The sequence below is a fragment of the Mesocricetus auratus genome, unplaced genomic scaffold (genome assembly GCF_017639785.1).
Source record: "Mesocricetus auratus isolate SY011 unplaced genomic scaffold, BCM_Maur_2.0 Super-Scaffold_100018, whole genome shotgun sequence".
Taxonomy (NCBI): domain Eukaryota; kingdom Metazoa; phylum Chordata; class Mammalia; order Rodentia; family Cricetidae; genus Mesocricetus; species Mesocricetus auratus.
The window spans coordinates 4,163,993-4,189,468 of NW_024429199.1; the positions used below are offsets into that span (position 1 = coordinate 4,163,993).

At 44.6% G+C, this 25,476-nt stretch overlaps 1 protein-coding gene and 1 long non-coding RNA gene across 9 annotated transcripts in view; one reads left to right on the top strand and one right to left on the bottom strand.

The window, feature by feature from the left end:
- LOC106021406 overlaps nucleotides 1-24,673 on the top strand; it is a 101,504-nt gene extending 76,831 nt beyond the window's left edge. For all 3 annotated transcript variants that reach the window (XR_005881823.1, XR_005881822.1, XR_005881821.1), the window contains one exon: nucleotides 23,984-24,673. This is a non-coding gene — a long non-coding RNA (uncharacterized LOC106021406). The remainder of the gene's footprint in view (nucleotides 1-23,983) is intronic.
- The window catches only part of Traf3ip2 (TRAF3 interacting protein 2), a 38,675-nt gene that overhangs the window by 6,019 nt on the left and 7,180 nt on the right, over nucleotides 1-25,476 (bottom strand). For 2 of the 6 annotated variants that reach the window (XM_005073253.4, XM_021229068.2), the window contains 6 exons: nucleotides 20,099-20,926; nucleotides 12,818-13,004; nucleotides 8,692-8,870; nucleotides 6,632-6,720; nucleotides 2,399-2,467; nucleotides 1,212-1,328 (listed from right to left, as the gene is read on the bottom strand). In XM_005073253.4, the coding sequence (XP_005073310.2) occupies nucleotides 1,212-1,328; nucleotides 2,399-2,467; nucleotides 6,632-6,720; nucleotides 8,692-8,870; nucleotides 12,818-13,004; nucleotides 20,099-20,918 (1,461 nt within the window). In that variant the 5' untranslated portion in view covers nucleotides 20,919-20,926. Of the gene's footprint in view, nucleotides 1-1,211; nucleotides 1,329-2,398; nucleotides 3,850-4,944; nucleotides 5,196-6,631; nucleotides 6,721-8,691; nucleotides 8,871-12,807; nucleotides 13,005-20,098; nucleotides 20,927-25,476 lie in introns of those variants that run through there. The other 4 variants (XR_005881820.1, XR_005881819.1, XM_013115799.3 and 1 more) reach the window with 4 other exon arrangements.

Here is a 25,476-nt window from a genome sequence, read left to right on the forward strand (position 1 = left end):
TGTTGGAAGAGGTGATAGAGCTTTTAGCAACCCAAATGCTGCTGCTGCTGCTTCCACGCCCACCCTGCAATGCTCTGGACAACAAGGTGGATAGCATTTAACTTTGCTTCCTCCGAGGGAAAGGTGTTCTGAGACTGCTGGCTGCTTCCTGCCCTGTGCTGCTTAGTCCTTGCATCTAGGTCACTTCCAGTGATACATTATGCCATGTCCTCCTGAAGGATAAGAACTGAAGTTGGGCTTATGAGTTCAAGTCCAGCAATTTCCCTACTGTTTCTCATATCTCAGGATCCTTGGTAAATAAACAAACCAGAGAAACAGGCTCTAGGTTAGGAGGTCAGGGCCAGTCCCACCTTTAGACATATAGACACCTACTAGGGATTCCGCAGGACAGTCTGAAGGTCACAGATCTAGTTCAGCATCTAGTTAGACAGAGTGGTCTCCACAGCGTCTCTATGCCCACAAAGGACAAGAAGACAGCTAGGCCATGAAACAGATTATCATAACGCTGAGCAGTATTTTCTCTCAGACGCTGAGCAAGCTTGATTCCTTCTAAATTTTCCCCATGGTTTAAGTTTAACCAGGTCCCATAGTACAGGTTTGGCAGTAGAAGGCTTCCCACCTATCACAAACTAAGAACAATCTCTTTGGTTTAAGTCTTTTCTATGTGCCAGATACTTCAAACATTACTTCATTTATCTTCATAGACTTATACATACTAGTTATCCATTTTATGAATAGGTTTGTAGAAGGGCAAGATCCAAGTACTTGGACTATGGCCACATAGCCTGTACTTAGGGAACTACTGTGACCCAGGCTTTTCTGGTATGACAGGAGTGTCCTTCCCACTTTGCAACTTTCTTCTCTGAAAAAGCGAGGGACAGAATGGAACACCCACAGTAACCTACTCACTCTTCTGTCCTATGATTTCACATTTGCTGGGAAACTGTCAAGGAACAAAGCTCTACTTTCTAGAAGTTTGATTGGTGTCTCTTAGTTACTGGCAGGAGTCTAGGGGTTGAGTACTAAGCAGAGGAGTGGTGTTTCTCCATGGGTCTCAAAGTACACAGAGCCATAACCAATAATGTCTCCTGACATGGAAGGCTAAAGACTCTTCCCCTAATATCCTGCCACAATCAGTGAAAAGCATCCTCCCTGGAGAAGGTGCCTGTTCCGGAGGAGCAGCCCGGCACTGTGGTCCCCTCACCACTCACCATTCTATGAATGTACTTAGTATGTAAGCCATGCTCATCGTCGTCCAGCTGCGACTCAGCGCCTTCCACATCCTGTTTGTATTTGGGGCTGATTGCTACAATTATCATCACTGTCTTCTGTTAATGAGAAGGAGAAAAGCATGTTTATGGAAGTGGGAAGTGTGGTTCATTTGGTGAAGACCAGCTGGAAAGTGGCCAGCAGGACCATAACCAGTCCCTGACCTGCTGACGGGTACGGGGCCAGTCCCTCTCTCTATGAAAGCAAAAGGCAGAAACCCACACACCAGCATGCTGTCCTTTTCACACCTCCCCGGTGCCTCTGTGCCCAGAACCTTACAAACACACAGAGAAAAGGCTCTGCGAGGAATTCTCCCATCTTCCACAACCTTCACTAATAAACGTCCAGTGAAAGCCCAAATCACTGAATCTGCATGGAGCCAGAAAGATACTGCCACGGCACAGAAAAGTGCCCTTCCTCCCTGCAGCCGATATGAACTGTCAGTCACTCTGCTTCTCCACTGCCCTGCTTTTCCTGTACACATTAGCACAGAAGCAGACCCTTCAGCACAAAGCAAACACCAGGCTGCAGACAAAAGGAAAGCAGAACCCCAGCCTGCTGAGCCTCCCACTCCCCACCCACTCCTGCCCAAAGAAACACACAGACGTGGACATGTTGGCAGCAATCAATTTCTCGCTTGTTAAAGCACAAGGTGTCTCAGTGGCTAGTATAGATTCTGTCTGTAGTGGCTAGTATAGATTCTGTCTGTAGAAAAGGAATCACAGGGCTGCAAGTGGGTGGCCTGGGGTGGCATGCTGCATAGCTTGCAAGGCTGCCCAGAAACCTCTTTAGCCCAGTCCTACAAAAACACTTGGAAAGGCCCCAAATTCAACTGGAATCATCCCCCCTTCACTTCCTCCTTTCCTATTCTGGTTTAGAAATTGTTTGCACTGATTGTTATCAACCACCTGTGTCTGGTTTGACCATTATTTCCTGTCTCTGCATGTCCAGGAGGGTGACCCCATCCTTCCTTTCCAAGTCTTTGCATAGCTTCCAACAAGAGAGGCTTTGTCAGACTTCCTCGGGCTCAGACTTGGGGAGTGTATTAGGGATTCTTCTGTGAAATATTTTCACAAGCTAATTGTTTTTCTCACCAGCACACATCCTCAGAATTTAGGAATATACTTACATCTCGAAGGTAGCGCTCCATCCATTTAATGATATCAATACCCCGGATTCTATCCTCAAATATGTCAATCTAGAAGAAAAGGATGAGAGGAAGGGTTCTTAATAAGAGCTTTCCCTGGGTACAGAGCTCAAGAACATAAGAAGCTAATGTACTTCTGCAACTCTAAAACTAGTGCTCTATTTTAGGAGGGATGCAGGAGTCCAAACAATGAAACACAGTTTCATGAAATACACCCCATTTCAATATCCGCAGACATTTAAGTTTCTAATATCCATAATTAAGATATAGTGGTTCATATCAAAATGTGTCTGCAGCTATACAATAATTATATGTTCAAAAATCTGAAGGACACAGTATATCACTAAATTGGATGTAAGCAAGGAAGACAGAAATAGTACTTTTATGTATCTGTAATTTGAAAAACTGAAAGGAAGATTCTGTGTGGATCCACTTCAGTGGATCTGTAGTGTGCAAATGCTGAGACACAACTGTAGTGTCTGACCCATGTTTACCAGGTCATGATTATAGGATCATGTCCAGCTTCACTTACACATTTCAAAAGGATTGTATGAAACTTGGGTGAAATCCAAAGAACAGTCACAAAAACAATCACTGAGCTGGTAGGGAGGTGTTAGGATGAAAGTCAAGGAGAACTCTGGGGTTTTGATAAGATAAGATCAAAGGTAAAACTCCTTTAGGTATTAGAAGAGCAGAAAAATCAGATCTTTTGTCTTATAGAGGCCCAAGTCTCTCTCTCTCTCTCTCTCTCTCTCTCTCTCTCTCTCTCTCTCTCTCTCTCTCTCTCTCTCTCTCTCTCTCTCTCTCTCTCGTCTGTCTCTCTCTCTCTCGTGTGTGTGTGTGTGTGTGTGTGTGTGTGTGTGTGTGTGTTACACATACTAGGCACTCCTGATTAGAAGAGTGAATGGATAATATACTAGAGTAGGAACATGAGAAGACCTTTGGGGAAGGGTTCTTTGATTAGCCTCACTGCTCCCATAGTTATTTTCCTAGTGTTACACTGCTGTTTAGACCTGACCAAACCAAGTCTTCACTATTCATCAAGCATCCTGAGCCAGCTACTGTCTTTTCCCCACATGCTCTGTCTACTTCACTCCCCACATTACTTCCCTTGGACCCTTGCAGCACAGTGCATGCCCCTCCGCCCTGTAAGTCACACTGACGTCCCCTTCACATTACCTGTAAGTCACACTGACTTCCCCTTCACATTACCTGTGAGTCACACTGACTTCCCCTTCACATTACCTGTAAGTCACACTGACGTCCCCTTCACGTTACCTGTAAGTCACACTGGTGTCCCCTTCACGTTACCTGTAAGTCACACTGGTGTCCCCTTCACGTTACCTGTAAGTCACACTGGCGTCCCCTTCACATTACCTGTAAGTCACACTGACGTCCCCTTCACATTATCTGACTCTCACCCATTTTGGCCACTAGTAGCAAACACATTACACAATTCTTTCATTTACTCATGTCTCATTTATGACCTCCTCATCTTCCTACCCTGCTTCTAAGCTCCCTATAGAAAGAGATTATGTGTGTACTTAACTGTCATGCCTGCAGAATACATAATACAAACTTGGAATGCATTCCTTTACTAAGAGAACATTAAAAAATGGAATAGTTTTCCTTTGGGTTGGATGTTTTTTTTAAAGACAAGGTCTCACTATTGCTCTAGCTGGCTGGAACTTGGTATGTAGTCTAAACCTTGAATTCACAGAGCTCCACCTGCCTCTGCCTCAGTGCTGGAACTAAAGGTATGCACGATCAAGCTCAGTTTATTTGTGTGTTAATGTCCACCATGTTGTCATGTGCCTGATGTTCTAGTATTCAGGAAACTGAAGCAGGAGTTTTGAGAGTGTCCAGCTAATGGGGTCTACACTGAAAAGTGTCTCAAAAAGTGAAAACAAAAACCAAGATAATAATGCATGCTCTGGCTAAAGCCTGCACGAATCTGTGACGGTGCCAGTAATCTGTTTCCGTTTCAGTCTGAGAATGGTCAGCTTCGTCCTGCTCCTGGCTCTGCGTGGTTATGAGGACTCAATGACAACATGGAAAAGACATGTATCATAATGCCAGGCATATATATATTTGGTTTTCGAGACAGGATTTCTCTGTAGCTTTGTAGACCAGGCTGGCCTCGAACTCACCGAGATCTGCCTGCCTCTACCTCCCAAGTGCTAGGATTAAAGGCATGCACCCAGTTTGCCAGACATGATGTTAACACATCATATATGGTCATTACTGTCTGACACAGAAGTTGTTCTCTGCTACAGAGACACATTCTGGGTGGTGTCTGCCTCTCTAGATTTCCAACAGAGTCTGTTGCACCTGTCATGACAAGTTTTCCACACAGCTGCTGGCATGAGCTAATTGTGTCCCTAAAATGCACATATTATCTGGAGGTGGTGGCTTACACTTATAATCTCACTACTTGGGAGGCTGGCATAGGTAAATTGTCAGCTTGTGCTATAAAGTGAGATTCTGTCTCAAAAGATACAATAAAAATTATTTTTTTGAAACAGTACCTTATAATGTGACTGGATTTGGAGACAGGGCCTCTCAGAAGATAATTCAGGTAAAATGAGGTACTGGGTGGGCCCCATTCCCATAGGATTGGTGTTCATGGAGGAAGAGAAAATTTGCATGTAGGCCCGTGCACACTCAGGGGAGGACCATGTGAGAACAGAGAGGGGATGGCCATCTCAAGCCAAGGGAGAGGATCCCAGATGAAACCAGTCTTGTTTCAGCCGTGTTCTTGGCCTTCCAGCCTTCAGAACTGTTGAAAATGAGCTCTGTGTTATGACTGACTTCAACAGCCATCCTCTTCATCCTTTGGTGTCTCTTTGGTGACTATGCTAGTGACAGGGTATGACACTATTCCCTGAGATTTCCTAAAGCCTACCTAAACCTTTATGCTGTTTTCTTATTCAACTCTCCTTAAATTATTAATGATTTCATTTCACTGAGAAGATCCCAATGTATCAGGTATAAGCCAGAACTGTTAACAAACACAGGCTTTTCTACGATAAGAGTCAAGAGCGCATTTAAATTCCCCCTGAACTGCCCCCTGATTAGGGTTTTTTTTAAGGTTAAAAACCCTTGCTATTCTCCAGAGGCAGTAAGAATCTATATGTTTATATTTGGAAAAGAAAAAGGTAAGATCTTGTGTGTTGCCTCATAATTTGATTTTTATGTCACAGTTGCCCTAGCAATGTCTTACTCTACAAATGAGAAAGTGAAATGTTAGTCTATAGGGTTGTGAAGCTGAATTACATAAATTGTAGGCATCTTTTAAAAATTATGTAATTTTATTTTTAGGAAGTATTACAGGAAAAAACATTAAAATAAAAACTACTAAGCCACCTCTTTATTCTTTAATTTGTTAGTGTTCTTCTCTAACCTCCAACATCCATATTTCACTCATTGTTCACTCCACTTTGGAATTCACTGCTGCTGAATGCCTAGGAGAGGCCTCTGGGAAGGAAATAATCTTAATGTTTGAGAAAAGCCAGTCCTCTGAGTAGCAACCTGTGGTATTTTGTTTATCCTAAGGCAGAATGTACATGGCTTTAACCTGTGCTGTTTTAGGGGTTGGCAGGGAGACAGAAAGATGATGTGCTTGAGAATTTTGGGCCCAAAATCACAATGGACCTACAGGGATGAAGTAGGGCCATCTTCCCTAGATGGAAACCAGGCTGTGTCTTCCCCGTCCAGAAACTTCGCTTTGGAAACAAGGTGTAGAAGGGCAGCTGTGTGCAGCCCAGGGTTTTACTTCAAACCTTATAATCCAGTGCAGAGCAGAGTGTCTGGTCTGGTAAAAAACTCCCTTGGTGAGCTTGTAGCCTCCAGTACCACAGGAGGTAGGTATGACTGGTGAGAAAGGGCATAGGCAGAGAGGGCAGCAAAAGCCAGACCTTTTCTTCAGGACCAACAGTGGGAATTAGCACTGTTACAGACATTTGGAGGAAAAACGCTGGAGACTTTGAGTAGTTTAAAATGTGGTGGAATACTAGTCTAGCATGAGTGAGGCCCCGGCACCAAATAAATAAATAGATACCCAGAAACAATTATCTAAACCCTTAAGCATTTAGCTCATCATTACATAAATTAATAAAACATCAACTTCATACTTTACCATCATCATCATCATCATCATCATCATCACTGTGTTCAACTGAACAGTTCAGTTTTCTCTTTGAATAAAATACTTACTGCAGTTTGGAAGCCATTCACCAACAAAAAGTTCACGAATTTCACCACCTCCATGGCTGTGTCCATAGAATAAGTGATAAAGACTTTCCCTAAGAGAGAAATTTCAGAGTTGTTGAAACCAAGTTACTCTGTTGTTCATAGCACTTCTAAGGAGCATGTGTTGCCCATTGTGTTGGAGGGTGGTCTAAGGGCTTATGCCTGCAGTGGTGTGAATTGCTGTCCTCTGTGACAAGGGCTGGGACCTGTCCAAGACAATGCAAACCATCCAGAATGAACACAAGACGGAAGGGACAGAGGAGAGTAATGTCAGGCTGAGATCAGCCTCACAGGTCTTCTGGAACACCACATGAGATGTTAAAAAGTCTACCACCCACAGCCTGCAAGTCCTTTGAGCTCAAGCCATTGCCTTGTTTCTTAGAGACACTTGGCCCTGTGCCCAAGGAAAATATTCTCACAGCAGGCTAAGAAGCTAGGGCTTGCTAAGAGGCCACCAGCAGTGACTGCTTTTGATCTCATGTTGCTCTCCACTGCCCTGAACTCTTGTCTAACAAGACAAAGTAGGGGGTGAGTGAGAAAGTGTTTCCGTGCCCTCCCTCAGTCGACTCTTTTGGAGAAAGGTCAGGAAGTGGGAGCAGACTGATGCCCAGATCAGAAATGTGAGTGCAAGTTCAGCAGTTTAAAGGGGAGACGATGCCTCAGGGCAGTGCAGCATTGAAGGCTTCCTCTTTCCTCCCCAAGCCAGCACGGAGCCATAGAGAGAACTGTTCTGACAAGCTTACCCTACCCAGCTAGAACCGCTCCTTTCTCAGACTATTGGGGAAATTACTTGCCTAGCAGTTTAATGTGGTAGACAGATAATCTGTACACATTGCCTTTTAGTCTGGAATGAACAGCTGAATCTCAAGAAATCCTGAGGCAGAGGATAAAAAAGAGAGTTGAGGAAGAGAAGTCTATATGCATTCACCTGTGCTTGAATCTTCTTAACAGAAACTCACCTCTCAGATGGAGTGTGTGTGGTGTATGATGGAGGTAGTAACCAAGTGGTTGGCCTATGGGCAGCACTGGATCCTTTGTCCATACGTACTAGTTTTAGGACTCCTTTTCTAGATTACAAGTCAGGTAGAATATTGGGACCATATGCATGTAAGACCATGTCTGTCCACTCGGATATTTTCCTAATTGAAGTGATAAGATTTTGAGGTGCACAGAAACAAAACTTTTGCCTGAAAACCATGGTGCTCATCGTCACAGAAGTCCTTCGGAGCTGTCAGTGACTCAAGTAGAAAGGCAACAAAAGCAGTTATCCAAGCAAAGGCCTCCGGTTTGGTCCTGAGTGTCCCAGATCTGGAAAAAGTGAGCTTCTCTAGCAAAGTAATTCATAATTAGTGACTGGTTTCTGAAGATTTCTGGAACTAAGAATGCTAGCTGGCCTTACTCTCAGAACATTTTGGTAATATTTCAACATTTCTGGATCTAACAGTAGAATGTGGCAAATGAATCATCACCTGACATTGAACAGGATATTGCTTGAAATAAATAAAAGTGTTAGTTTGCATGCAATATGGAAGTTTAGATTTTTGTTTGTTTTTTGGTTTGGGTTTTTTTCTTTTTCCAAACAAGACTGTTAACTCCTACAGAAAATGACCTTGTTCTTGATAGATGCTGCTAATTTATAGTGAGACACTAGGTTTCCACCCAGGGACACATGAGCATCATCCAATCTATCCTCCCAGGGATACATGAGCATCATCCAATCCATCCTCCCAGGGACATATCACTGAAGAGCATCATTTAGAAAAGGAAAGAATTACAGGGGGTGGGGATATCGCTGTTTTCTATGTGTTAAGGAAAATCCAGTGGTAAGCAGTTTGGGAGCACTACTTGTGAGGTTAGGATCACTAAAAACATTTAAAAATGGCTGGGTATTTTTAAAGCACAAAAAGGAAAAGGTAAACTTTACTGTCTCTGCAAAAAAATATCTGAGATTATGGGGAAGTGACTAAGCCAAACTCTCAAAACATAAAACCTGACAAGATGAAACCACGTTGCAAACAACTTACGTAATTCCTCTGGCAAATTGCTAGTTTTTAGAGTTCCTCGGGCTAGGGGGTTGCTAGGGGGTCTAGGCACAGCAGCTGGGGATGGAGCCTGGGGACCCTGTGGTCTCAGCTCTGCAGGATGGTCCAGGGACGTCTCGGGAGCCCTAGCTCCACTAGATGGTGGGTGATAGTGCTGATTCCTGTAAGGGAATAAGTTTACAGCAAATTTTTATTTTCATTACAAAGGCAAAGTTTGGAGACAGAGCAAGACTTTATAGACTGGAGGACCATACCAACACACGATTCCTCCCCTCTGCCTCCTGACACAGAAGAGAGAGAGAAGTCCCATGGAGTTTCCTCTATAAATGAGTCAGCTGGCTGCCACATGTGAGGACCTGTGCTAGGGTCAAAAGAGGGAAGCAGGATTTGATTTCTCCATTCAAGGTCTGTCTAATTGGAAAAATAAATTCCATGTACAGGTCAGACAAGGTCACCAGCAAAACAAAATAATATGATGGGTGACAGAGGCTGATATTAAAGGCATTTAAAGTAAAAAGACACAACTTTTGCTTATGTTTCAAAAGTTTTTTTAATTTTTTAAGTCATGTAGGTTTAAAAGTATTTCTTTTAAACGCTATAAGTGAAAAGTCTGACTGGTACCGTGGCATCTTTATTGTGATTTTGCTTCCAGCATTCCTGTGGGCGTTGTGCTGAGGGGAAGCAATGGCATGTACGCCTGTGAGCTTTAGAACCCAAGGAGATGAAGTCTTGTTTCTGCCATTTGGTTTCTATGGCAGATAGTCAAAGGTGCGTCTCTTCTGTAGAAGCATCCAGTGTCCCTGGATGTCAAGAACAAGGTGTGGCATCTCTCTTTTACCACTGAAACTCCAGCAGGTAGAGAATGGTCCTAACTTCTGCATCAGCTGCAGTTGTGCTGGGGGAGGGGGCAGCCTCTTAGGGGCTCCACCTGGAATGTTCTCTGAGCCTCCTCCAGCCTCCAATAAGCACACAGTTCCCTGTATTAAATCCCCTCTGCATAACATAGCTAAGGGCAGGTAAGATGGCTCAGCCAGAAAGGCACTTGCTGCCAGGGCACCATGGTGACCTGACTTGGATCTCTGAGACCTGTGCGGTGGCAGGAGAGAAGCAACTGTGTCCCTGTGCGTGCGATGGCATGCAAGTGTGCATGCACACAGGAAAGTAAGTGAATGATTAAGAAGTGATAACAGCGAGAATGGTTTCTCTTTTCTGTAACTTCTAACCGGTAGGGAAATTAAAACTACATCTAGAATGTTTTCTTTCTTTTAAAAAATCAGAGGCAAATATGGCAATATGTTAAAATCAGGGTAATGGGACCATGGGTGTCTTTTCTTTCATATTATAAAATTTTTAATGTTATGATCGTAAGTCTGTGTATGTGCCTAGTTTTAATAGATTTTGCTTATGTTTTTACCCAAAAGTAATTTAAAAATTCTTGAAGTCTTACATAATATGACTTAAATAAGACTTTTTTTTAAATCACAAATCTCAACTACATTTCTAAAACTAGAATGTTTAGGGAATTTTTATTTTATATGTTCATAAATATTGAGCAAATGAGGCCTCTAAAAATATACTTTCAGCTGAGATTCATTTCCTTATTGTTTATATTAAATCTTCTTGTACACAAAGTTGCTTCATTGTTATAAAAGATTATTGCTCGTTTGTTAAAGCCTTGATAATTATACTGGCTAGTTTTAGGTCAACTTGACACAAACTGGAGTCATCTGAAAGGAGGGAATCTCAATTGAGAAAATGCCTCCATAAGTTCTGACTGTAGGCAAGCTTGTGAGGCATTTTCTTAATTGGTGATTGGTGGGGGAGGGCACCACTGTGGGTGGTGCCATCCCTGCTGGTGGTTCTGGGTTCTATCAGAAAGCAAGCTCACAAGGAGCAAGCCAGTGAGCACCTCCCCTTCATGGCCTGTGCATCAGCTCCTGCCTCCCAGGCTCTTGCCCCGTTTGAGTTCCCTTCCTGACTTCCTTCGATGAAGAACAGTAACATAATAGCATAAGCCAAATAAACCCTTTCCTCCCCAAGTTGCTTTGGTCATGTTACAGGCAATAGTAACCATATCTAAGACAGTAATTTTCAAAAACATTCACATGTAACTAGTATCATGAGAGTATTAATGAAATTAAACTTCTGGAATTAATGTTCTCCTTCCAATCAGTGCTAAGAGACTTGGCTTCTTAGCTAAACATTCTTCATCATCCTAAAATGATAACTCAAGGATACTGGAACAGGCTTAAATTGATGATATAGAAATATTTTCTCTGTAATACCTTTTAGCTTTCCTATGAATCTAAATGTTTTTCAAAATAGAGGTTTATTTTTAGGACTGGGTATGGTGACTCATAGCTGTAATTCCTGACAGAACATTGCTAGGAATTGGAGACCAATCTCTAGGCTTGTGAATTCCAGGCTAGCATGGGCTAATGAGTGACATTCAATCGCTCAGAAAACGATACAAAATTTAAAAGTGTAAAACCCTAAGTGAGTCCAGACTTGGGAATGGCCATCCTAGCAGATTACAAGATCACTGAGGCACACAGAGCCGGGGCTGGGCAGGGGTTTGTTACAATACAATAACAAGAGTGGCTACAATAATCCAGCTCTGTTTTTATTTGCGAGTTTATTGAAAATGAATTGTTTTAACATTTACCTTAAAAATGATGATTGCATCCCCTATTCAACACCAAACTTATTTGATAAAAAATATTTATGTATTGTATGGGTCTGTCTGAAAGGACTACACAGACTTGTGGACCTTGTAGTGAGGGGAGCAGGCGTGGGCCTTGTTTGGTCACTCTTAATAAAATTGGCCTTTTTTCCCTTTGAGCAAAATTTTTGAGCGAATTGCCAATTTCTTTATCTCCAAAACAATCCACTTTAGGAGGACTTTCATATCTGATTCTGTTCTATAAAAACAGAATGTAGTTTTACTGTGTATATTATATGAAAGTTGTCCTTGAAACATTTCATTTACTTTCTTTCCAATTTTGTTTTAAAACAGGAAACTCCACTTACTCCTGTATATTTTAGATATAAGAATTAAGAGAAAAGGTAAACTTGAAGAAGAATTTAAAAAATAAAAACAGTAAGGAGAAAAAAAAACAGCCAAGGGATGACTGGAGTACATTGTGAGCCTGTGCCCTGAAGGTGGGTTGACTGGGGCTTGGCCCTTGGTGTGGTAGCATATTGGAAAGAGGGTATCTCAGGGGACCTTGGTCAGATCTGGTGAAACTGTAATGAAAGAGCAAGTCCAAAGTTTGGCACAGTAGTACATGCTGCCTGGGAGGCAAATTCAGGAGGATAGCAAGTTTGAAACCAGCAAGAGCGACACAGTGAGTTTGAAGTCAGGCTGAACTATATTGTTAGAACCTGCATTAAAAAAGTTAATTGCTGGGCAGTAGTGGTACACACCTTTAATCCCAGCACTCCAGAGGCAGGAGGATCTCTGTGAGTTCATGGCCAGCCTGGTCTACAGAGAAAGTGTCCAGGTCAGTCTCCATAGCTACAGAGAAAAATCCTGACTCAAAAAACAAAACAACAACTAAAAACTTAATTAAAAAGAAGGAACAGGGGGGGGGATCCTGGTACCCCCACTGGTCTCTCTCATCATACCATGCCATCTTACCCTCTGCCTCATACTCCTGCCATGATGCTGTCTGCCATGAAGGTAACATAGCCAAGAGGGCTCCTTATCTTGGAACTTTGAGCTAATGAAGTATTTTATTTGTTGTGGTTGTTTATCAAGTACTCAATTTCAAATACTTTGCTATAGCAATGGGAAATGAACCAAAGCAAAGGGTTAGACAAAGTTTGAAAAGACAGCATAATTTTCCAGGAAGAAACATAGAAAGGATCAGCTTGAATGGGTGGTTTTATTACAAAAGAAAATAACTAGAAACCAGATGTGATGGTGCTAAGAGAGCCTTGTCAACCACTTTCTACTGTGCTCTGACCTGAAAAATTTATACTGGGTATGTCACTGCATGACTGCCCTGACCTAGGTGGCCTGCCTACAGAGACCCTCCATGAGACTGTTGCAGTGCCAATCCTTCTTGTGTCAGGATGTGTGGGGATGGGGCTTACCATATCATACCTTGGGAGCCTTGGGGAAGAGAAGTCTCTCTGTGCAAGCCTCTCTCCGTGGTCCTGGGGGCTGGGGTGATTCAGGATGACCTTCTGTACAGGATGCAGGCCTCTCACTCTTGCCCCAGGAAGGGCTTGCCCAGGCAGAGCAGGCTGGATGACTTGCTGGTAGGCTGCTGGAGGGTAGCCGTGAGCATCTGTGGGTGAACAAGGAAGGAGCAGAGAAGGTTGACTCCAGCTCCTCCAAGCATAAGGTCACACAAGCTCGTTGAACAGTTTTCTCATGATAGAACTGAGGTCCAGATATCAACCCACCTCCATGTATTTGTTATATTCTGCACTTCTAAATACTTCATAATACTCACGTTTTTCAATGTTAAAACATCTGTGAAATCATGTTTGACATTCTAATTAGAAAACTCAAAGAATTTTTCAAGTCCTGTTTTAATGAGATACTTAGGATTATCCTTCCCTGAAGAGCCTCTCTCACACCACTGTTCCCACCAGAACTCCCCACTATCTACAAGCCATGGCTAGGAGAAATTATCCTTGGAATAGACTTAAGATTACTGTGCTGGACTGGAGGTGGTACTGCATGCCTTTAATCCCAGACTGGGAGGCAGCTGGAGGCAGATCCTGTATCCTGTATGAGTTCAAGGCTAGCCTGGTCTACTACTAAGATCCTGCCCTTCTGAAAAAAATTGCCATGCTTCCCAACACCGCTAAGTGTGTATACACACACACACACACACACACACACACACACACACACACACAGCCCCCTCTTAGGAAGGAGTGAAACCTTGGCTCATCCTCTGGGACGAAGCCAGCATCACCCTTTAACTTCACATTCTCACCTGGTAAAGCCCAAGACAACAGAAAAGATAATAAGGAAAGGGGGAATGGGGAGAGGACTCAATCAACAAGATATTTGCTGTGTAAGTTTGAGAACCTGAGTTCAAGCCTCTGGCACCCACATAAATATAGTTGGGCATGGGGCAGTGGATGCCCAGGGCTAGGGAGAGAGAGACTGGCGAATCTCTGGGGCTCACTGGCTACCCAGTCTGAGTTAGTGGGTTACTAGTTCAATGACAGGCCCTCTCTCCAAACACAAGGTGGAGAATGATTAAGGAAGGCATCTGACATGTACCTCTAGCTTCTACATGCATATGTATGTGCATCCACACACATATGAACATACACACATAAACATAAAAATATTAATTTTTTAAAAAGAGCATGGATTAGAGCAAAGCCAGGCTGGCAGGCCTGATGTGATCATGTAACTGGGGAGAAAGCTGATCCTAGGAAGCCCCAGAGTAACAGGGTCCCAAGAGAAGCCCAGCTTAGCTGACCAGGGAAAAGAATTAAAGAAAAATGCAGGGTGGGGAGAAATGGCTCAGCAGTTAAGAATACTTTGCTGTTCTTCTGGGGGACTTGAGTTTGGTTCCCAGCTCCCATGGCAGGTAGCTACCAATGACCTGTAAATCCAGCTCCAGAGGATTCAGCACCCTCCTGTGGCCTTTAGTACACTTGTGGTACAGTCTCACACAGACACATACTCACTAATAGAAATTGGAAAGAGACGCAGAGGGATGCCATGACCCAGGGTGGGTGAGGGAGAAGGGCTCCGAGGACACTACAGCAGCCTAGAGGGCTACAGTTGGGAAACCCGGGTGGAGCATATGGACTGGAGAGAATCAAGTATGAAGCTCGCAAAGAGAAGCCCCCTCATGACCCACGCTGCCACCTCTACTCAGGTCAGAAGTATGGTGAGTCAGGAAACATAATCAGTTAGGGCAAAGGCAATTTTGTTTAAAAAATTATCATTGGTTTTAAATCCTTGCCCAATTTATAGAAGTCATAGTTCTGTTTGTCTTCCAGGGTAATATATTTGAGAGAGACACAGAGAAAGAAAATGGCAAGGAAACAAGAAAGTGACATGACTCTATTGCAGTTAGAGTTATGCCACCCTGCATGATCAGGTCGCCGCTGCTCTTGACCTCATTGCCCAGCTGAAGTACCAGAGTAGGGAGGATGGTACCACTGTCCTGAGTTTCGTATGCAGCCAGAAGCCTTGGACATTTTTAAGACATCACTGGGGAATGACAACCTCAAGCACAGATGAGCAAACAAATAATATGTATGTTTACTAGTGTGTGTCCAGGTCCCCACTGTCTAGACTCAGAACCTTGGTTGGATGACCCTGGCAATTAACTCAAGCTAGTCTCATGCCTGGTCAAACTCCCTGGGGCCATTTCTTTGTTTTCCTTGGCCCTCATATCAGCTGTACTCTTCCTACCATTGTTCCTCTTGATAAAGTGGCCATGCACCTCCAACATAGGCTGTCTACTGGCTTACCCAAGCCCCTTGTCCTATTGTTAAGCCCTGACCATTGCAAATAGAAGGTTTGAGGAAAGGAGGAGACAGGAGATAAAGAGGATTTGCCTGGGCCTGTCCCTGCACAGGGCTGACAAAGAAAACCAGGTCTTGGAGGGGAGCTCTAAGAATGGGGAGAAAGACCATGGAGACTTCCATGGGCTAGGACAAGGTCCACCACTAAGGCTTTGCCTTGACAGACTTCTTAGATCGGGCCAGACAGATCTGAGGAGGTCTAGATTGTCAGTGGAAATTTCAGGGCAATCAGACTAAAAAAAGACAAAAGTGGTCCTGTCATCGTGTCACCAGGAGCCCAGCTCATCTTTAGAGCAGCTTTGGAAGGGTTTAGAAACAGCTGTATCTGCAATCTTCCAGCATCTAAGGCAACAAGATTCAGTCTGCATGGCCAGGTCCCTGTGATAATCTCATCTCCCACAACACTGTCATAGGCTTACCATGGCCCACCTTCATCTTGAATACCCCAAGCTGGTCCCCACCTCTGAGCTCATGATCTTTTCAATGCAGAAAGATTTTGCCTTAGATCTTCACAGATCAACTTCTATGTGGCTCTTATCATGTATTGGGGAGGCCCACCCCTCGCTGAGTTACCTTCTCTCCTCCCTGGTTTGGTTTCCTCATCACTAGGAAGGGTCTGTAAGAACAGGGTGCATGGGGGGTTTTGCTATCATTCACCACGTATAGCACAGCTACACAGGCAGTGCTCAGTAAACGAGGGCTGAATGGTTAGTTACGAAGACAGCTTACACATGGAAGAGGAACCATTTTGGACTGCACAGTCAGCTTGCTTCAGTCTCAGTTTGCTAGACTACCTACTTGTCTGCTGTTATGTTTTTTTAAATCAGTTTTGCCTTCCAGAAATGATAAAGACAAGGTCAAAGTGGAGAGACTGCCAGGCCTTGAAAGCTTTTCCAAGGGAGACGCTGAAAGTAAATTCAAGTGAAGTTTTCACTATTTTGAGCCATTTTTGCTTCCCATATCCATTAATGAATGGCTAATAACATTTTATTTGCTTTAAAAGGACTAGCAAGCTCTAATCACAGGGTGTGTTCCTTTTCCAGAAGGCGGATGTTAGTGCTGTTAATCAAAAGCCTTTGAATCAAGGTCAGATGATTTCAAGTAGATTATTTCCCTGCACAACATGTTTTTGTCTCATAGCAACAAATCGTATCATTAAAATCACTGAGCACACGGGCTGAGGGTTTGACTAGCTGTAACTCCTGGGTCTGAAACGGCCACCTGTGGTAAAAAGTTACACCAGCATATGTGAGCAAGTGGCAATGATCCACCTCATTGGTTTTTAAATTAGAGCACCAACAATATAATCCCCGGTGTCATCCTCTTGTTCAGAACAAGGACTGAATACCAGAGGGTCAACCAAAATCAAGCCTTTCCTTCTGTATGTGGAACTTGGGCCATTTCCCCCTAGAAATTTTGGCTAGTTACATAGAAAAATTGTTAAATTAAAAAGTATGCTAGTTAGGTAAATAACCATTGTTTATCTGTGTGAGATTTTCTTTCTTTTCTTTTTGTTTTTACACTTTAATTTACTGCGTCTACGTGCACAAGTACATACACACACATACACACCAGGAGGTCAGAGGACAGTGTGAGAACTGGTCCTCTCTTCCCACCATGCGGGTCCCAGGGATCAAACAGGTTGTCAGGCTTGGTGGCTGGCACCCCTACCTGCTGAGCCATCCTGCCAGCCTCTCTGCTCAAGTTGTAATCACTCTGCCCCACTAGCATGAGCAGGCCTTGCCACCTCACTGGTCTAGGTGCTTGACCCAGGATGACAGAGTTGAATTTTCTGTTTCCCAGAAATAGAGTCTAACTCAGAATGGAATACGGATTCCTTACCATGGCCTTGCATCCTGCCTTCTCCGACATATCACTCCCCACCCCCCTGTCTGGTTCTTGGCACCTGAGCAGCATCAGTCTCCTTGCCTCTTTGACCTCCTCATTCTAGAACTTTCACCTCTTCTCCTCCCACTCCCCCACTCCTCCCCACCTCCCACCAGCTCCTCAGAGAGGGTAAGGCCTCCCCTAGGGAGTCTACTAAGTCTGTCCCATCATCTCCTTGAGGCAGGACCAAGGCACCTCCCCACCCCCACACCCCTGTGTCTAGGCTGAGCAAGGTATCTCTCCATATAGAATGGGCTCCACTAAGTCAGTTTGTGCATTAGTGTTAGATCTTTGACCCACTGCCAGTGGCCTCATACATTGTCCCAGCTGCACCATTGTCACCTATATTAAGGGAGTCTAGTTCAGTCTTATGCAGGTTCCCCGTTTGTCAGACTTGATGTCACAAAAAATTCTACCAATAGCTAGAGGTTCTCTCCCTTCCCCAGAAGGTAGAAACTTCTTATTCCTTCAACAAATATTTATAGATCCTCTACTCCCAGGCACACAGTGAGCAAAGATAAATACAATACAGTTCCCTTATGCAGCTCAAGATAAATAGAGACAGAGAGAAATCTGTGTATCTGTAGGTGTCTGTTTTTCAACACAAACCCACACTCGTCAGTGTGTGCGAAGGGGAGGCATACAAATCAGCAGCCACCTACTTGAGAATCGCTGCTCAAAAATAGCTTCCCACAGACTTGTCTCCTGTGCCGAAAATTCCATCAAGAGAGTTTACTCTGTAGGAGATGGAAGGTGGGTGATGTGACAGACAAATGCTTGCCAGCATGGGAACTCCTCAGTTCCGAGGCAGCGGCAAGCACATGAAAACAGCCACAATGAAAATCTCCTCGCACAATCTCAAGCGCGCACCCAGCACTGCATGCTGGCTGTCAGGCTCCTGAGCCTCTTGGCCTCAGTACAGACAGTCTTCATGTCACAGAGCTCTTACCACTTGGAACTGTAAACCAAGCCTTAAGTGAGGTTCTCCATGCATCAGGGAAAACAGTCAACATTTTTCTTCCTTATTAAGAATGGTAGTAAGAGAGCTTGTGAGGGAGAAAATAAAATCTGATTTTCAAGTTGTCAAAAAACATCATGATAAAATGCAATCAGTTTAGCCAGGAAACACAATGGCCAACATAAACTGTTAGAAGAACTCTCCCACAGCTGTAAGCAGCTGGGGCGCCTGCAAGGCAACTCCTGCCTTTATCATCGCTTCCATCTGCTTTCTTTTTCCTTGCTTTAATTGTACATGCATTCGAGCACACAAACATCACACGCAACTCAGCAACCTTTTTTTTTTCAGTCCATGGGAGCATGTACCCACATGTCATATTCTGCCTCCTTAATAAAGAAAGCAAAAAATGTATAAAGCACAAGGGCTCATTAGGCTTAATGCCTTCTTTTGCCCGAATATATTTGTATTGTGGGCTTGACTTGCTTGCTTAGCCACAGGCTTCATCTGGTGACCTTCAATGGACGGGTCCTTAGACAGCAGAGGCCAGCTTCTGGAGCTGTGGTGAAGAACACTGTAGGCTATTTCATTTCTTGTTTTCATCTGCTTTGAATATTTTTTTACATGAAAAGCATGACCAGTAAGGTTATTTTTGCTTTAACTTGCAAAATGCAAAGACACACGCTTGCATGGTGAACATTATTTATTTATATATTCATTAACAGGCAAGGAAGTAATGCTCTTCTAAAGCGGAGTAGAGCCCCGTAGCCATGGTTTCCACTGCCCAGCCTCCCTCAGGTGAACAGCTCTTTTGAAGTGGTTTTGTTGGCAATTAAGTGCAGTTATAGCCCTGACATGAAACTAAGCATTTGTATACCTGTCCTGAATATAAAAATCCTTGCCAGCAAAGGGACCTGAAAGTGAAGGCTTCCTCTACCTACAGGGCTGGGCGTGGGATCCATTTCCCAGTCACAAGAAACTAAGAGCAGCTGGTGCTGAGGGCCTGCTAGCAGCCAGCCACTTTCCTAGAGCCTTCAATGCATTGTCTCAGTTAGTCCTAACAGCAGCCCCCCCCCAGTCCATTAATATCTAACTGCACTCTCTTGCATGCCACACTACACACGTGGAAGCCAGAGGACAATTTGCAAGATGGCTCTCCATCCATCCTGTGGGTCCCAGGGATGGAACTCAGGTTTCAGGCTTGATAGCAAGTCCCTTTAATCACTCACTGAGACATCTTACTAGCCCAGTTCAGCTTTTGAAAACGATGCTGGAGGAAGTACACTCAGTGTCATTGGAAAGTATTTTATATTAGGAATATATGCAAAGGATTAAAAAACAACACTGGAAGCAAATGTATCAAAATCCTAATAGGGAATTCTATTTGGGTAAAGGAAATATCCCTTTTTCAACTTTTGGGCATATTTCACTTGAAGGAAACTACCCACATACTGCTGTTATGGGAAAAAGTATCTTTACGTAGACACTTAGATATCTTTATGCAGATAAGTAGAACTTCAAAGGCTTTGAAAACTAACCTGGTAACTTCTGAGAACTAAACCCTGTGCCTGCTTACCAAAGTTCAGTTCTCAGTGACTCAGACTTAAGAAATCCACCACACCTGTGCCATGGATGGCGCTCAGCAGGCACCCGGTCCTGCCCACATTGTCTGCCAACTCTGATAGGAAAGGAACAGGGAAACAACCCAGAAGGAAGCCCCAAGAACTAGGACAAAAGAATTTTCTATAAACCGTCAGCATCTTCTTTCTGCCTTGATGCAGGTTTCAATTGCTCAATGGGGGTGTCCACTTTGTCCTAAGTTTCCTACAGGGAGATGTAAGTCAGATGGGCCTTGGCCAAGAAAACGCATCCTACTAAAGCCCCCTCACAAATCAACCGCACAAGAAACACCCCGCCCCAGAGAACATTCTTCCTCACTGCTAGTCTCGGGACACCAGCAGTGTTGTGAGGCCTGGTCTCCTCCATCCCTTGCCCAGAACGTCCAGAAGCCCAGAAGCGATAAAGGTCACTTACATGGCGCCTGGTGATAGGGTCCTCCGGGACAATGATACTGATAGTTCCATGGAGCCTGTGGGGAAGGATTGAGAGGCAGCCTCTGTGTATATGCTGGGTACCTCTGAAGTTCAAGCTGAGGGAACTCTCTGGACCTCAGAGGCCCAGGGAGGTCCTGCAGGTAACACGTGGAGGTGAGGGGCAGTGGCCTTTCCAACTGCCTGATGCCCAGGACGTCCTGGGGCTGGGAATCATACCCAGTGTCTATCGTGGGCACATCTGGGGCTGCTCTGTTCCTGTGGGGCCGGGGCCGAGGTAACGTCTCTTGGCCGCCGCTGGAGGAGTCTACCAGAACATTAGAAAAACTTGGGTCTGATTTGTCTGAGTCATGGCCCGTGTCGGGAGAAGCTGCTGAAAGCTGTGGTCCCAGGCATCTATTGCGTTTCTCCATAAGTGAAAGCCTGTGCTCTGGAGGGAGGGCTCCGAGCTCAGACTCAGGCTCGCTGGCTTCGGACGAGCATGAGCAAACACCTTTGCCAGGATCAGGATGCCTTCTAAAGAAACTGGCTTCACTCTCCTCCAAGACTTTAGTGCGCAGGCAGGTAACCTGTTGTGACACAGGCCGGTGATTTGCAAGTTTCAGGGAAGGGTCAGCCTGATAAAGGTCCCCTGAAGCATGGTGAGGGGCTTGGAGTGCAGGCAGGCTGCTGGGTGCCATGGACCTCGTATTTGGAGCAGGTGGTTCCAATTCCTCTTCCAGGGAATATTCTGGGATTGGTTTCAGCAATTGACTTGGGAATGGTTCTGATTCGTCAACCTCCACAGGAATGCTTCGGTTCATTCTAGTTTCTGGAACAAGAGAAAGCATGCCACAGTCTCAGAAGATAGAGCAGTGCTTGGAGTCTCCATTTTATGACCTTAAAGGACCTAGTTCGGGATGTGGTTTACATTAACAGTAGTGTGATACCACTGTGCTTGCAGGCCCCAGTCACATAAAGTTGTCTACTTACCGTTCCAGGCAAAGGCACTATTGCTTATTAGATTTCATCTGGAAGGCAATTGAAGAAATATGACCAGAAGTCATTGTGTGGCAGGAAGGGCTTACCAGCAAGGGAAAACCATGGATGAAAGTCAACTGTCACACACCGAGGAGAGAGAAACTATCAGAAAATTGGCCGCTTTGTGTGTTTGGAATGCATGACGAAAAAAATCCCAAAAACTGATAGGAAACAATTTCCAGGACATACTGTTGGTTGTTTTTTTAAAAAGTGAGAAGCAGGACACTATGTGTATGAGACTGATACTGCATGTAGGAGTAAAGAGGAATAGACGTGTGTGTCTGTGTGTGTATATTCCCATGTATGCGTGCAGCATGTGTGATGTACACACACCATCACTAAGGGTAGAAAGGAGTGTGATGAAGTTTTACCTTTTGCACTTCAGTTTTCTTTGTTTTTATTCCATTTGGCTATTGCTTAATAACACAAAATAAACTTAATAGCACCAAATAAAAGTTTCTTAGAAAAAGAAGGCACAGCTTAAACACACTGAAACAGGTCATAGTGACATTTTCCACTTAACTACTTGGGTCATTTGGAGGGTGTATTTACCTCTGGGCACTGTGCCTGTAACAAAGGTAGCATAACCAAAGGCTTGTCAAACTACCTCTTGGCCCCCAGGGTGGAGCCCAGATCCAAGCAATATTGCTTTTATCTCTTAAAATCAACTTAATACAATAGGGAGGGAAAAAAGCTTCCCTTGTCTGTTTAATCATTAGCTAGTTGCCGTGGATGCCCAGCTGTAGGGCAAATAGAGGAAAGCCTAGGAAATGGGGTGCTGTAGGGACACTGGGGGTTCATAGGAGGCTGCAGAGCAAGTGTTGTGAGAGAGATTGTGTGGGAAATCCCAGTGGTTTAGTCTACAGAGGGTCTTTGTACACAGCACGCTTCAGATACTAGAGAGAAAGGCTGTGTTCGGAGTTTTAAATTCCGACTTTGGATCCATGCAGCCTTTCAACCACTGCCATTGAGTGAGAGCTTACTGTGCCTGAAGTCACAGAGTACATGAATTATTGTTCTAAGACAGCTTTTGGAGAATTTGCAGTCTCTTACACTCTGTGCCCACTCCAATAAGAGAAGACAGCCTGCACTGCAATGTTCCCCATTCTCAGAGTAGGCCAGAAGTTTGCTTCTAGGTACAACCCAGGGCTAGAACTTTGGTTCCTATCTAATGGGCTTAACTGTCTCTAGAAAGCCAGTCACGTTAGCACATGCCTATAATTGCAGTTATTAAGGAGGTTGAGGCAGGAGAATTATTTAAGCCGAGGAGCAAAACACTTCTGGCCCACAGGATGCATCTTCAGCTTCTAGCTGCCTTCGCCTTCCCTTCCTAGGCTGTTATATGCATCCCTTGGAAGAGATCCCACCCTATTACTTGGTTAGAACTTTAAAAATCTAAGAACCTACCAAAAGATAAAAAGTAGTCCACAATTTTAGTATTTTTAAATGCGCACCATCATTTTCCTGTTAGCCGTACAATTTGTCTGCAGCTATAAAACGGGGTACACTGCAGCACGCTCTTCAACTCAGCTGGCAGGGAATCAGAAGTGTTCCTCGGGGTGACTGAGGGCTGTGTGATCTCCTGCTTGCAGCCATGAGTCCACAGATGAGCGGAAGGGTGAGGAGGCGTGGACAGAGAGCCAGCCAGCAAAAGGATGACATTCTGCCAGCTCTTGTCATGTGATTCATAACCACTGCTCAAGTTTCAAACACTTCAGGTGCCAATATTTCTAGTCTCCCCAGGTTTTCAAACGTGGGTATCTGAGAAGTACTTCCTACCAGAAGCAAAGTTTTGGACTTGACTCTTGTAGCTCAGAAGGTTACAGGGGGCTAATATCACAGGCAACAAGTCTAGGCATCTCACGTGACTTAAAACCAGACTGTGAAGGAGCACATGACCCCTCGGGTGATAGCAAATAAACTTGTCATGGTAATGAAAACCCTCTCACTAAAACTGTAGCATTAGTAATCACTACAAAATTAAAATGGACTCCGAGGATTTAAATTAGTCACTACCAAATACACAGACAGCAAGCCCTTACTCGATGTTAGCAGCTCACCCCCAAAGCACAAACGCAATTACAATTGCAAGTAGTGCAGAATGAAAGGGCATGAAAGACTAGACAATGAAAGTACCCGTAAAGACAGGGCTGGACCGCAGCGCTATCACTTGACCTGATACAAGAGAGAAAGCACTCAGGAGGCAACAGGGCCCACCGCAGGGCCTCTCTGCATTTGCTGCTGTCTCAGAATACTCTTCCCTCCAAACCTGCATGGCTCCCTTCCTTTCTCCTCAAAGGTCTCTCCTTAACTGCGGCCTTCTCAGTAAGGAACCCTGGCAAAGTGTTTACACTCCCCCCTCACTTCCATGCCCCTTCTCTGTCCTTCCATTCTCCCTAGCAATTATTACCATCTTACATTACAGCAAGATAGAGAATGTAAATATTTAACCCTGCTTGCTTTCAAAGTATAATTTCATGACAGCATGATTTGTCAGTCTTCTACTGACTCAACACCTAGAACCACACCTGGAGGTGCTCAGTAAAGACTTGCCCACTGAATCAGTGTTCGCTGTCTACCGTAGAGCAGTGCTTTGTAGCTGGATGGGTCCCTGGCAGGCTGACATTTGTAGACATGGAACCTCCAAGCCCTTAGCCCCTGGCAGCACTGGCAGCCCGTGGTCAGCCCTGCCCAGCTTCCCTGTGAGCAGCTGCACACAGACTACAGGGCTTTATCAAAGACAGAGTTTTAACCGTAGTTAAGTGTTGTAAAAACATTATTCTTAAAAAAAAAAAAAAACAGCATCCCGCCACTGCTAACCATTTCCATTTTTCTTGCCTTCTTCTAGGCTAGCTCCCATGTTCTGTTCATGTGACCCTTACTCTGGTGTGGCCTGTACTCCAGTCCCGGACACAAGGCAAGTCTGAACTGATATAGAAAATCCCTGCTTACTAGCCTTGACCTTGGAGAAAGCCCCTGACGTGAGAGGAAGAAGGCCTGGAAGTCAGTGGGGGGGGGGGGGACCTGGAGCCTGCATTGCTGGGACAGCTCAGAAAGTCTGCCAAGACCTGGAGAACAGAGTATGCCCGCTGCACTGTGCCCCCTCTGAGGAAAGGGAGGGGCTAGGAGGAAACCTGGTGGGCGGGGATCTGGCTGGGACTCCGGGAATTCCCATGGTGGGGCAGGGCTTCCATGCCTGATTCTTAAGTTCCTTAGGTGAACAGACTCTGCCTTGCTTTGCCAAGAGGAAAGAAGTAGCTATCAGAATTGTAAGTCTGTGCCCCTTGACAGAGTAATTTCACTTCTAAGAATTTCCTCTGTAGAGAAGTGTGCACACTGTGCCAAATGAAGTCTGTAAAGATGAGTGACGTGGCAAAGACTCGAGACAAAATGACTCTGGCTTTAAAAAGCGCTGTGTGTCTGGATAATGACCATTCTATCTCTTAACAAATAATGGGAAGTGCCATGCGGATTGAAGAGGAAACAGCTCCAAATGTATTACTAAGTTTAAAAAAAATAAAAACATGTCATTGTGTTATGCGGCTCTCTGTGGCATAAGACCATATATGTGCATGTAATCTCCTAGAAACTAGAATGGTGGTTATCTCTGGGAAGGGAGCAAAGGGGATTCACTGTCCAAGCAGTCTGCATCTTTTCTAATTTGTACCGAGTGTGTATGATATCTATCAGACTCTCTCTGTTAGAAATGTAAAGACCCCACCATTGATCTGGTGTTCACAAAGATTAAGAACCAGTGTCATCATGACTCTCACTCCACCTTCAGGAGACCATGAGCTCCTTAGAATAAAAATACAAAAACAGAATGCCCACTGGGGCTGGCTGGAGCTACAAACAGAGGCTAGGTACCAAAGGCCTGCCACGGTGAATGCCTGCCACAGTGAATGCCTGCCACGGTGAACTCCACAGTTAGACATGTGGCAGGACTCACAGCAGCCTCCTTTTGGGCTGAGCTCTTGTATTTGTATTCCCTCTTCTATTTCATGAGAGAGGGTCTCACTGTGTATCGGTGGCTGCCCTGGAACTCTACAGAGACCATGTTGGCTTTGATGTAGCCCTCTGCCTCCTGAGTGCCAGGGGTGGGGGGATTAATTTATTTTTTATGTGTATGTGTGTTTTGCCTGCCTATATGTTTGGTACCACGTCTGTGCCTGGTGCCCTTGGAGGTCAGAAGAGGACACTGGATCCCCTAGAACGAGAGTTACAGGTGATGGCAAGCCACCATGTAGTGCTGGGAACTGAACCTGGGGCCTCTACTAGGCAGCAGCCTCTGGTCACTGAGCCATGTCTCCCATCCTCTTCATTCTCCTGTCTCTTGTCAGT